The following is a 13985-nucleotide window of genomic DNA, read 5'->3' as shown; positions in this document are numbered from 1 at the left end:
AGTGCTGCTTTGATATCAAGGAGAGTCACTTTGACCTCATCTTTTTCAGCTTTTCTGTCCATGTTTGGACCAATGCTGCAATGAGCCCAGGAGCTGAGTGGCCCTGGCAAACCCAAACTGAGTGTCAGTGAGAATGTTATTGCTGAGGAAGTGCCGTTTGATAGCATTATCAATGACCACTTCCATGACTTTGCTGATGATCATGAGTAGACTGGCAATTAGCCGGGTTGGATTTGTCCTACTTTTTACGGACAGGATAAATCTGGGCAATTTTCCACATTGCCAGATAGATGCTAATGTTGTAGTTGCACTGGAACAGCTTGGCTAAAGGCATGGCTAGGTTTGGAGCACAAAGCACAAGTCTTCAGTATTATTGCCAGAACCTTGTCAGGGTCATATCTTTGCAGTATCCAGTGTCTTCAACCATTTCTTCATATCATGTAGACTAAATCAAATTGATTGAAGACTGGCATTTGTGATGCTGGGAACCTCAGGAGGAAGCTGAGAATAAGCTTTGTCTTCTATTTGATTGTCTTATGAATGTGCCCCATCACCCTTCATTGCGAATGGTCTTCCAGACTTGAAACATTAGCTCTGATCTCTCTCCACAGATGCTGTCAGACCTGCTGAGATTTTCCAGCATTTTCTTTTTTTATTTTAGGTTCCAGCATTCGCAGTAATTTGCTTTCATGATAATAACCACACCTTGTATTTGTTTCTGTTTCAAAGGTAGTTAGTACTTACAATTCCGTGCAACTGGTTGGTATTACTGACACCAGTAGGATGTTTCGTCATCTCCATCCTGTTTGCCAAATGTCGAGAACCATATAGAGAGTCAATCTCAGACCAATATTCAATTGCTTCTTGACCATCAAAAAAAATGAGCTGCAGTGTAAGATCTGGTCTGTCACTAAAATCCTAAATGAAAGAGAAATAATTTGAGTGTAAACCTTTATGCACACTAAAATTTGAATATCCAGATTGCAAACATTTTCAAACATTAAAACTCAATTAAATGTTGGAACAAAAATATAGAGTGGGATTCTCCCAAAAAAATTCTAAGTGTCGAATTTGCGTAAAAACTGGAGTAAATCCCACTGTTTTTTTTTCAGCAGGATTTTCAAAATGAATCTCCCACACTCTGTGCACTACAGAGTGCACTAGCGTAAATCACGCTAAAAATCAGTGGACGGGGTCTATTCCCGCTGGAGAGGCTGGCAGCATAGTGCAGAGCGGGCCACTGCACAACCGCCGATCTGTCAGCGCCGAGATCAGTGCGTGCACAGTATCCCGCACTACCGGCCTCCCGATCGCTGGTCAGCTCAATCGCTGGCCAAGGCTGTGACCCTGCAACACTGCCCCTCCGATCACCCCCCAACACCCTGATCGCCCCCCCCCCTCCCCCATCGGCACCCCAGCAGTCGCGATCTCCCAAACCCCCCCCTACCCACCGGCAGTCCCAATCTCCCTGACCCTCCTCCCACCAGCAGCCCCGACCCCCTTCGGAATCTCTCGGCAGCACTGGGAGAATTGCCACCATAGGTCGCACTTTGGAAAAGAACACCAGCCTGGGCTGGTCCAAAAATCATCATAGTACTTTGGGGTGTACTGTTAGAGATGCTCATAAATTGGATTTTTAAAATTTAAATCACTATTTTCATAATGTTACCAATTTAAATTCTAGACAAGTGGGGTGCATGTGCACAGATCTTTGTAGGGGCCAGGGCACATTGAGAACATGGTTAGCAAAGCGTATGGAATCTTGGGCTTCATAGAGGCATTGAGTCCAAATGCAAGGAAGTTATGCTGAATCTTTATAAAGCAATTAGAGCATTGTATCCAGTTCTAGTCACCACTCTTCAGAAAGGAAGCGAGGGTTGTTGAAAGGATGCAAGAGTTTAGCTGTAAGGTTGGATTGGAGAAGCTGGGATTGTCTCCCATGGAGCAAAGGGGAGATTTGGTAGAGTGCACAAGATTACGACAGATTTAGATGAGGTGAAACAATAAAACTTCCCATTAGTCGGCAGCATGGTGGTGCTGTGGTTAGTTCTGCTGCCTCACAGATCCAGGGACCCAGGTTCAATTCTAGCCTTGGGTGACTGTGTGGAGTTTGCACAATGTCTGCATGGGTTTCCTTTGGGTTCTCGGTTACCTCCCACAGTCCAAAGATATGCGGGTTAGGCAGATTGGCCATGTTAAATCGCCCCTTAAGAGTCCCAAGATGTGTAGGTTAAGTGGATTAGCGAAGAGAAATGTAGGAGGATAGGGTGGGAGGAAGAGCTTGGGTCAGATACTCTGCCAAAGAGTCAGTGCAGACTCGATGGGCTGAATGGCCACTTCTGCACTGTAGGGATTCTATGAGTTGATGATACAAGGATGAGAGGACACAGATTAAATGTGGGTAAGAGATGCAAGAGATATGTGAGGAAGAGCCTTTCTATGCAGCAAGTAGTAATTACTTGGAACTCCTTTTCAGTACATTATCCCTGGCCCGTGGCCCTCCCCACCTCACCCACCCCACGCTATCATGGTACTCCCCCACCCCAAAGGGTTTCCCACCTCTGCCCTCTCAAACTCAGTGCCCCCACCCCCCACGCCCCCACCCCCAATGTCAGAGCTGCCAAACTGGCCCTGGTGGAAGTTTGCTTAGTCCCATTGGAGGCCACCTTACCCTGTGGCACTGCTGAGATGAGAGAGCTGCCTGCCATCTAATCGGCCAGCAGCTCACGTAGCTGGGATTTCCTCTCAGAAGCGTGTAGGGGAGGGGGAGAGTCTTGCCATGAGCCAACCATGAGCGAACTGGGGAAACTCAACCAGGTCGAGGAGGAGAATGCCCCCATCTTTTCATCTGGGGGACTGGGCCATCTCCTTCCATGTTAAATTCTGGCCTATAATTTAATGACTCAGTGAGCTTTGCAGTTCCTTTTTCCTCACACAATTGTCCAAAATTACCCCATATAAAGTAAATCAGTATATTGTTATCATCTTATTCCAGTTATTTAGGTTGCATTGATCATTTATTTGTTAATCCTTTATTGACAAAGGCATTAGTGGGTAGTTTCAGCAGAGGATTAATATCTGGACAGAAATATGATGTATTATTTTAATACAGATGTTAAATTGCTACAGATACCACAGTCTTTTAATTGACTAAGCGTGCTGTTATACTTTCATGTGTCTTCATTAATCATCTGTTTAGTATCTCACTGTGACAGACCATGATGTTAATAGATCGAATTAATGGATGGGATACCTCAGCATATCTGAGGAACACTATAGGAAATGCATTTGAAATCCCCTTCTCCCAAATCACTGTACTATTTTGATAAGTGGCAGCAGCAAATTTTACTATGGTTTCTTCACCATTGCCACTGCAAGGCCTGAAGTGTCACTATATTAATGGTTCTTCACATGAATACCTCCTAATAAAGAATGCGAAAGTGCAGAAAAAAGTTCATTTTTAATGGCTTTAGAAAGTGAATGTTCTTCTAACATGCAATATACAAAAATGTTTAAGTTGACATCTTAACGCTCTCCTCTTGATACAAGCTTGAGATGTCAAATAACCAAGAATTTTACATACCAGATTAATTATTTACAATGCCTGTGCGTTGTTCTGTATCATACATTAAGCAGTACCTTCATCTGAAGTAGCAGAGTGTCCAGTGCACGAGCCAGTTCCAACATCATAGCACACGATACAGCAGAATCAGTGGCACCCACGTACGCTCTACTATACCACCACTTGTTGTAGTATTTTGAATCATAGTGACAAGCCAGCACCAGCCTTCGTTTAGCTGAGGGATCCAGTGTACTGATGATATTTGAAAATGTGACTGTTCCATAGGGTATTGCTTCCTGAAAAGTGTCCACTTCAGTTATCCAGCCAGCCTGGAATCCATCTAACTGACTTATGATGTGCTATGGAGAAAAACAATTTTTCAAGGATTAATTTTCACAGCAGCTAAAAAAGAAGCCAGTTAAAAACATTTTAATTTGAAATTTCAATTGAGTTGTTGATGGGAAAATAGGACAGGAGTAAGTAATTCAGTTTGTGAACATATACTTCAACTCGTTTTAATAATAACTATTCTTTATTCTACTTTAATTTGCCTCCCTTGGCTCCATAATCCCTTAATAACCTTTGCAAGCAAAAATCTATTGATCTTAGATTTACAGTTCATTGAAGTGCTTTTTATAGAAGATAGTTCCACACTTCTACCACCCTTTGTGTGAAAGTTTGTTTGTTAACTTCTCTCCTAAATGGCCTGAGACTGATTTTAAGGTTAAGACCACTTTCCCAGACTTGCCCACCAGCAGGAGAAGTTTATTTCTAATGATCCTGTGAATTCCTTTTAAAATCTTAAAAACCTCAATCAATTAATTGTTTTGACCTTCTAGATTCTAGGCAATGCTCGCTTAGACTGGGGAGGCAATGACGTAGTGCTATTGTCATTGGACTAGTAATCCAGAGACCCGGGGCAAGATCGGGGGACCTGGGTACAAATCCCACCATGGCAGATGGTGAAATTTGGGCCAGAAGTTTCCTGTCCCACCCACTATGGGAATCGTAACAAGTGGACAGAAAATTTGGCGGACTATTTAAAGGTCCGTTGAGCTTGGGCGGGAATTTTCCTCTTGGGGCGTGCGCAGCTGGAAAATCCTACCCTTGAATTCAATAAAAATTTGGAATTAAAAGTCTAATAAAACAATTGTCATAAAAACTCATCTGGTTCACTGATGTCCTTTAGGGGAGGAAATCTACCATCCTTACCTGGCTCTCAAATGTCCTCTGAAATGTAGGGCAATTAGGGATGGGCAATAAGTGCTGGCCCACGCCAGCCATGCCCACATCCCAAAGATGAATTTTAGAAAATATTCAATCTTTCTTCATGGTTTTAACCCCTGGAACCCTGGTGGCATTCTGCTGATGGTTTTATTCCACCAAACAGGAGCTCTTATATTCAGCTCTCTGAAGGTGCCAAGCTAAGGGCAAGGACCAATGGAGTGAAAGCAAGATTGCAGGGGGATTTATCCTGAAGTCACTTGCATATTCTGCTTGCTGCCTTTTGCAACTCATAGTATTTGCAGAGGTTCAAGATAATGTCACTTTCCCTGACTTCAGTTGATAGAATGGAAAGACAGGAGAGGGATTTGCCTTTGAAATATTGAATGGTTAGCTTTGAACTATCCAAAATAAATTGTTATTTTGATTAATATTATTTTAATAACATTTTCAAAATTGTAGTAACATGTGCTACCCACTTTTAAAACTTCCACCAGATCAGCTAGACTGACGGGGAGTAGTACTGGGAGTATTGCATCTGTCGCGACTGCATGCTGACTTGGGAACAGAGTAGTAAAAGTGTGTACAGCTGCAGTCTGCTCAAGGTTCGAGAGTCAAAATATCGTTCTGGGCAAATGGTAGAGAAAATCATTCAAGTGCAGGTCAGTGGGACTAGGCAAAAAATGGTTCGGCACAAACAAGAAGGGCCAAAAGGCCTGTTTCTGAGCTGTAATTTTCTATGGTTCTATGGTTCTTTGAATCACAGTATCAGTGAATTTCTTCATCTATTGGCACTAGTACATATATTTCTTTTAAACTTCAGTCTATATATTTATTTTAAACTCTGGAGCACATTTTACTAATGGATAGAAATCCTGCAAATTTCACATATTCAAATTGATCCCTTCCTATTATATGAATAAAAAGTAAATGAATAATTTCACTCTGCTGATTCTTTCCTTTGGCATTTATCAGCTAATGGACTGTAAGCTCACAATGGTCACTAATGTATTTGGATCCATGATTTTACCATTAAAATCGGTACAGTGGTTAGCACTGCTGCCTCACAGCGCCAGGGACCCGGGTTCAATTCCAGCCTCGGATGACTGTCTGTGTGCAGTTTGCACGCTCTCCCTGTGCCTGCGTGGGTTTCCTCCGGGTACTCCGGTTTCCTCCCACACTCTGAAGATGTGCAGGTTAGGTTGATTGGCCATGCTAAATTGCCCCTTAATGTCAGGGAATTAGTAAAGTAAATATGTGGGGTAAGGGGAATAGGGCCTGGGTAGGATTGTGGTCGGTGCATACTCGATGGGCTGAATGGCCTCCTTCTGCACTGTAGGAATTCTATGATTCTATTCTACCATTACTTAATGAAGCATTAATGTGTAGAGGTCTGCTGTGGACCAAGAGGTTTCCATTTCTAGGAGGAAACGGGAGACCATTAAGCCCTTCAAGCCTGCATTACCATTAAGATTATTGCTCACCTGAGTTAATATCCTAACCTAACAAAAATCTTGATCCTAAAATCTTCAATTATCCCAGCATTCAGAGCCCTATCAGTGACAGAATACCAGAGATCCACTACCCTTTGGTTAAAAATGTGCTTTCTGATTTCCTTTCTAAATAGTTGACTCTAATTTCAAGATTGTGTCTTCCTTGTTCTTGATTCCACAACCAGAGGAAATATCTGTGTATCTGTCTTTTTGAATATTTTTTACATCTCAAGCACCTCAATATTTAAGGGACAAGACAAGTTTATGCAAGAAAAGTTGTTGTATTCTGACACTACATTTAGGGTAAGTTAAACTTTAATGAATTTCATCGTTTTACAAGGTATCTTTACTCACCTGGCGTACAGCTTGGTTTCCAGCAGAGCCTGGATACCTCTCCCTAAGAATTGGTTTCAGCAAAGAATACCACATCTGAGTAATGTTAGTCAATGATGTAATATTTTGGATGTCATCCGCATTCAAGTACTTGGGCTTGTGTAGTAGCTGGTGGTTTAATGTCATTGAAAAAGTGAGAAAACAAAGAAAAATAAGAAGCAAACTATTATTACAAAATCATAACATTTCTATCTTTTGTTTATCATAGAATCATTGAATTGTAGAATCTCTACAGTGCAGGGGGAGGTCATTCGGCCCATCGAGCCTGCATTGACAACAGTCCCACCCAGGCCCTATCCCTGTAACACCATGTGTTTATCCTGCTAGTCCCCCGACACTAAGGACCCGATTTTACTATCCAGTTGCGCCCGTTTTCGGGCGCGAAAACTTGGTAAAGTCGGGTGTGAAGTGAGTAGCGCGATCCGTGCTCACCTCTGCGCCGGTTCACCGAGACCAAGGCCTGAAAATGGCCACGATTGGGACCGCGCCTGAAATGGGCGCGACGGCCATTTAAATGCATTTGCATGCATTTAAATTGACTTAATAGGCTGCGCGCCCAACCTTGCCGGCACGTCCCCCTTGACCACTGCATTCACCATCCAGATTCGGCGCGAAACAGACATACTCCACAAAAGTCTGATTTGGGTGATCCAGTTAGTGAGGAGGTAAGTGCTGAGTGCCCGACAGCTCTCTGCTTGAGATCGATGGTGGAGGTGGGGGGGGGTGGGGGGGAGGGGCGTGGGGGGGAGGGGGGTGGGGGGGGGGAGGGGGAGTTGGGGGGGGAGGTGGGTCCGATGGCTCTCTGGTGGTGGGGAATGGGGTTCTGCTGCCACTCTGCCTGTGATCAGTGAGGGGGAAGGGGGTGTCCACTGCCACTCTGCCTGAGATCGGTGGGGGGGCGGAAGGGGGGTCCGCTGCCACTCTGCCTGGGATCAGTGAGGAGGAAGGGGGAGAGAGGCCCACGATCAGTCTGGGTGGCAAAGGGGTGGGGGGGAATAAGGGGGTCAGTAATGTTGTGGGGGCCAGGGGGAGGCATTATCTGGCCCAGGAACGATGTGGCAGGGCAGCCGCATTCTATCATTTTTTGTCTGCGCATGTGCAGTCGTAGGCGCCGATTGGAGCTGCAGGGCTCCAGGTGCATTAAGCCCCGCCCACAGGCTTCTGCAGCGTGATTCGGAATTGCTGATATTTTTTCAGACAGAGTGCGTATGGGGGTGCCTGAGAACGGGTCTAAAAGTTGGATCTGAAACATTCCCAGTTTCAAGTCCGCCCAGCACTTAGAATTAAAATTGTAAAATAGGGCCCTCAGGGGCAATCGAGCATGGCCAATCAATCTAACCCGCACATCTTTGGACTGTGGGAGGAAACTAGAGCACCTGGAGGAAACCCATGCAGACACAGGGAGGATGTGCAAACTCCACACAGACAGTGACCCGAGGCTGGAATTGAACCTTGGTCCCTGGCGCTGTGAGGCAGCAGTGCTAACCACTGTGCCACCGTGCTGCCCCAAGGCATTTATGAAGGCATTTATTTTTATATATAAACGAAAAGTGCTGTAAATACTCTGCAAGTCAGGTAGCATATCGAGGGAGTGAAATGGAGTTAATGTTTCAGGTCACTGTACTTTCATCCTGACATCAACCTGAAAGATTAACTTTGTTTTGTTCTCCACAAATGCTGCCAGAATGGCTGAATTTTCTCCTTTTATTTCAGATTTCCAGCATTTGCAGTATTTTGTTTTTGAATTTATTTTTATTTATGATCCCTCAAAGCGGTGCACCAACTATCAATATAAGCCACTTGAAGAAAAATAATTGCACAATTCTCCCTGCATTGATAAAAAATTCCAGAAATAAGCCAGACATGTGACAATGTTTCTAATTCTCGGGGCCTGCCATATCAATGGACTTTTGAATGGTTCACCACATTTTCCAGCCCTGTCCTTGCCATGACAGGGTCATAAAATTCCACTCGAGGAAATTTATAAGTAGCTAAGGATGATTGTGAGGAAATGTCAGGCATCAACTCAATGCCTCTCTACAAAGCACGATTTTGATCAATAAGTCATTGTATGAAGAATCCTAGGCACAAAGCTACTTCCTACAACAGTAATCTGTAAAAAAATATATTGAAATGAAGTATACTCCATGAAGGACTATGGGTGTTTCCCTCCATTACAGAGAGACAAGTGGTTATATACAGCTTAAGGGGCACTGCTCAGCAAGCATGGGGGAGGGAGTGTAAAGATGCAGGCCTTCAGGTCTGAAGGCACTGCATTGCAGTTCCATGCTCACTAGTTTTCATCTTTTAATCGGGGTTTCAGCAATATTACTATTTCCAAACCAAGATATTTAAAAAGGACATTGCTCTGTGAAGGGAGGAGGACTTTTGAATGGACCTACCTCGCATTAAGTTGATTTTTCTCTATACCCTAGCTATAACACTACATTCTGCACTCTGTCATTTCCTTCTCTATGAGCAGTATGCTTTGTCTGTATAGTCATAGAGTCAAAGAAGTTTACAGCACGGAAACAGGCCCTTCGGCCCAACTTGTCCATGCCGCCCTTATTTTTTTTAAAAACCCCTAAGCTAATCCCAATTGCCCGCATTTGGCCCATATCCCTCTATACCCATTGTACCCATGTAACTATCTAAATGCTTTTTAAAAGACAAAATTGTACCCGCCTCTACTACTACCTCTGGCAGCTTGTTCAGACACTCACCACCCTCTGTGTGAAAAAATAGCCCCTCTGGACACTTTTGTATCTCTCCCCTCTCACCTTAAACCTATACCCTCTAGTTTTAGACTCCCCGACCTTTGGGAAAAGATATTGACTATCTACCTTGTCTATGCCCTTCATTATTTTATAGACCTCTATAAGGTCACCCCTCAGCCTCCTACGCTCCAGAGAAAAAAGTCCCAGTCTATTCAGCCTCTCCTTATAACTCAATCCATCAAATCCCGGTAGAATCCTAGTAAATCTTTTCTGCACTTTTTCTAGTTTAATAATATCCTTTCTATAATAGGGTGACCAGAATTGCACACAGTATTCCAAGTGTGGCCTTCTTCACCACTCTGTCCACCTGTGACTCCACTTTCAAGGAGCTATGAACATGTAGATCTCTTTGTTCTGTAACTCTCCCCAACGCCCAAGAAATGCGCAAGAAACAATACTTTTGATCGTATGCTAATATATGTGGCAATAATAAATCAAATCAAATCAAAGGAGAATATTTCACATATTACATTCTCATTATTGCCCATTAACAAGATTCCTGAGAGGCAGTTGAGTGTACATCGGAAGACCTGGATCCTGAAACCTATTGCCAAAATATCCCTTGAAAGTTTCAGCATGTTTACTGACACAGAAGAGTGAAGGACCTTTTCCATGAACATTGCAATACTTATTGGTGAAGGTGCTTTCACCATGGTTATACCATTGACCCAATAGCCATAAAGGAATCGCAAATCATCGGGGTTGGAGAGGAACTTACAGATGATGGTGTTTCCACAATATTGTTACCTTGCCTTCTCTTTGGTACAAGTCACAGGGAAGAGAGATAATGTTGTGGTAGGTTGCAGCAGTACCTTGTTTAGACCGTATATAATGCAGCCACAATGGCATAAATGGAGGGGGTTGGATACTGAGTCGAATGGCAGTATTGCTGATCAACCAAACTGCTCTACACTGAATAGTGCTTAGTTTCCTATCTGTTTAGTTGTGACAGCAACCATTTAGGCAATTGAACCTTGTGAAAGTTATAAGGAATCAGGAGGTGAGCTATGAATTGCAGAGTCCTCTTCCTCTGCCCTTCTCTTGTTGACATGGATGAGTTAAGCTTTCAGTCAACAGTGATCCTAAAAATTCTGATGGCTGAGCCAAGGAGGTACTCTGGGTGTGAACAGGATATGATTGGATTTTCTAATGTGAATTTTAAATGTAACTTTTAACCCAATTGTGGGTGTTATTTTTTAGGCTGGTATGGGCTCCTTATTAAACACTAGTTTTTGCCTTGCAATAGCACCTTGATGATATACTTATTTAAATGAATTTTTCATGTTGATACTACTGTCATACTGCCTCAGTCAAAGCTACTTAGAAACACAATTTTAAACACATTATTACTTTCAAATTAAGCTAATGGTAGAATTATTATAGTCCAGCCATTTGGTAGAAATATTTGTATCATAGCAACATTAGGATTAAAGCAGAATATAACATATATAATTTTAAGGGGGCACAAGGCAGTGAAATAAGGAAATTACTTAGAACTGTTATATAATTGTTTCACTAACTTTGCTTTTTGGATTCCTCAATTTGTCATGAATTTTGATGAAACAGTGGTGAATGGCACTGGATTTGAAAAGCTTTAGTTGCTCAAATTGATATAAATCACTTGTCAAAAAGTTTTACTGCACTTAAAGCTGTAGGGTTAATTAATTCAGTGTTTTGTGACTTTTATCCCATCCCATGAAAACGCATATTGTGTAATCTCAACTGGCTCCTCTACCTGCAACCCACGGACTTTGAAAATCCTCATTTCAACTTCAATTCTCTACATGGCTACAATGCACCTTACTTTTGAAACCTTCAGTCCTGTTTTCAGCATCCATCTCTGCTCTTCTGACTCCAGTTTATTGGATGTCCCGTGCCCTCCATCCTGTCCATTACACTATAGGTGCAAAACCATCAGCCACTATGTGCCTTCCATAGCCTCTTATCTATTTGACTATGCCTTTGACCATCTGACCTAAATCCTCCTCCACTTTCTTCAATTGCCCCCTATGTGACACATTCAAGTGTCCTGCTTGAAAGGCTATTCAACGTAAGTAATAAAAACCAACTCTTTCTGTACAGAGCAGATAATCTCCAATGTTATCGCATCTCAAACTTTCTTACATATATCTTGAAATTGTCTAAAATCCACACTTCAAAGGCACCTCAGCGATGTTATTGACATTTTAGTCAACATTGCATAAAATTACAAAATCAGGTTATCAAGATGACTTTAGGTTAGGCAATATTTTGCTTTCTGATCTCATACTGCTACCTCTGCACTTACCCTGAATTAAAATGGATGTTTTTGTATTAGCTTCAATCTTGCTTCCTATGCTAGGTAGTTGACAGTAAAAGAAAGAAGCACAAATGGGTTATATTTGAAACTTTCACACTTCCCTACTTTTCCAAAAAATATGTTGAATGATTATTTTAGTGATGCTTTCTATGTTTGGTGACCATCTAGTTACAGGGTTTTGAAGCCTAATTGTAAACCCCTCTTTTTTTCACCAACCTGCCTACACACCACCACCAATAGTACACTTACACCACAATGAAACCTGAGTCTCCAAAACATACCTTTTCCTCTGTCCATGGTGCTTTGTATTGTCGTTGCCCTTGGGTTTGGCAGACGGTTGTTCTCAAGCAAAATAAAGCTACAAATAGATAAAAAAGCAAGCACTTGCTATTTGCCATCTCTAGCTTAAGCACACACTTTTGCCTTACTTTCTCTTCCTTTCTCGTCACAGACTACTGTGCAATCTTGCAAGCCTAACCAGAATTCACAGAGCCCTTATAGCCCTTTTATCTTTACGTCATTCAAAACTCCCTATAATTGACAAATAAGGAGTAAGAGACTACGATGTGCTTTTTAGCTTATCTGTCTTGTATGTTTTAAAAATGTAACAAATACAAGTGTGCATAAAGAAATCTTACCCATTACAAGCTGGTCCTCCCTCTACTGGGGAAATAATCAACTCAAGTAAATCTACCCAAGATTTTGCTAAAATTTGATGGCAGTACTACAAAGCTGGGTAACAATAACAACAACTTGCATTTATATAACACATTTGATATCGTAAAACAACCCAAAGAACTTCATCCCAAAGCACTTCATTGGAGTGTTATCAAGCAAAATTTAACCACATAACCAAATTATGTCAGGTGAGGGAGGTTATAAAGAGTGTCTTAAATGAGGAAAGAGGGGCAGAGAGGTTAAGGAAGGGAAATTCGGAACTTGAGCTTGGCATCTGAAGACATAAAAGATCTGAAGATCAAAATTGTAGATGCTCAAGAGGCCAAAATCAAAGGAGAACAGACAGCTAGAAGGGTTGCAGGTTGCAGAGATAGAAAGGGGCAAGGCCATGGTGGGACTTGGAAGTATGAGTATTTTAAGAATAAGGCATTGCTTAACTGAGAACCAATATAGGTCAGCGAGCATAGGGATGAATGATGAACAAGACTTGGTGCAAGTTAGGATACAGAGTTTTGAATGAGTTCAGTTTATGGAGGGTGAAAGATGGGAGGCCAACCAGGCGTGCACAGGAATAGTCAAGTCTATGGATAATAAAGGCACGGGAAAAGGTGTTGTTCTTCCCAATATTTACTTGGAGAAAAATTCTGGATATCCAGTACCTGATGTCAGACAGGCAGTGAGACAATTTAGAGACAGTGGAGGTGTCAAGAGTGGTGGTGATGGTGAGGTACAACTGGAAATCATGAAAGTACATGTGGAAACTGATGCTGTGTTTCAGATGTAGATGTGAAATAGGAGAGGTATTAACTGGCATTGACGGTTACAGTTCCTGTGTCACAAAGATCACTGAAAACATTATGAAGGAATTGGTGGAACATAGAGCAATAAAACAAAATGGAAAAAGTCAAGGTGCAATAACAATGCAAGAACCACAAGAGGGAGAAACTTGGTGAAAGGGAGTTGAGGCTGATGGTAGCAGAAGACTTCTCTTAAACCGAGCAGTCTCCATGACAGCAGTCTCCATGAGGCATTGCTTCAATGGCATGCCTTTGCCCAAGAATGATCACTGACTCACTATTTTTGCCATCTAAAGGTTAGTTTGGCTATAAACATTAAGCTGCTCAGACCCCCAGCTGTGCACTATCCTCAGTAGCCCTCCTGCCACTATTATATGTGTTCACAGCATTACACTCAGCCCGTCTCTAGGAAAAATAGCCAGTGGCAGGAACACATGAGCAAACTGGCCCAAACCATTTTTTTAATGCTTTGCCCACCCCCCAGCACCACCACTGCCACATCTCTATGGAGGGATTGTGAAAATTGCTCTTATTGTGTCCTTGTTGGTCCAATGATTTTGGCTATATGCACCCCTCCCCAAAACTATCCTGAATCAAGACACAGTCATGCTTGTTCATATTCCAATTAGGGTGCTAGGTCTTGGTTCCCAATATAACTATACCTGTATGCTGCTCTGTTCTTTCTTATTTTGTTGCTTTTCAAAAGAAATTTAATTAACCATATTATCCATTATGTATCTTTTAACTGTCCCACATCCCCCA

The 13985-nt window shown here is 42.4% G+C and overlaps 1 protein-coding gene across 1 annotated transcript in view; it reads right to left on the bottom strand.

Annotated features, from left to right (window-relative positions):
* Positions 1-12146, bottom strand: part of LOC144504378 (glutaminyl-peptide cyclotransferase-like) — a 29750-nt gene extending 17604 nt beyond the window's left edge. The window contains exons 1-4 of the mRNA XM_078229594.1: positions 12030-12146; positions 6634-6780; positions 3640-3921; positions 745-918 (exon numbers count right to left, since the gene is read on the bottom strand). Coding sequence (XP_078085720.1) covers positions 745-918; positions 3640-3921; positions 6634-6780; positions 12030-12146 — 720 coding nt within the window. The remainder of the gene's footprint in view (positions 1-744; positions 919-3639; positions 3922-6633; positions 6781-12029) is intronic.
* Positions 12147-13985: the final 1839 nt, after the last annotated feature.

This window comes from Mustelus asterias, chromosome 15, assembly GCF_964213995.1.
Source record: "Mustelus asterias chromosome 15, sMusAst1.hap1.1, whole genome shotgun sequence".
Lineage (NCBI taxonomy): Eukaryota > Metazoa > Chordata > Chondrichthyes > Carcharhiniformes > Triakidae > Mustelus > Mustelus asterias.
This window is presented reverse-complemented; position numbering and strand designations above follow the sequence as displayed.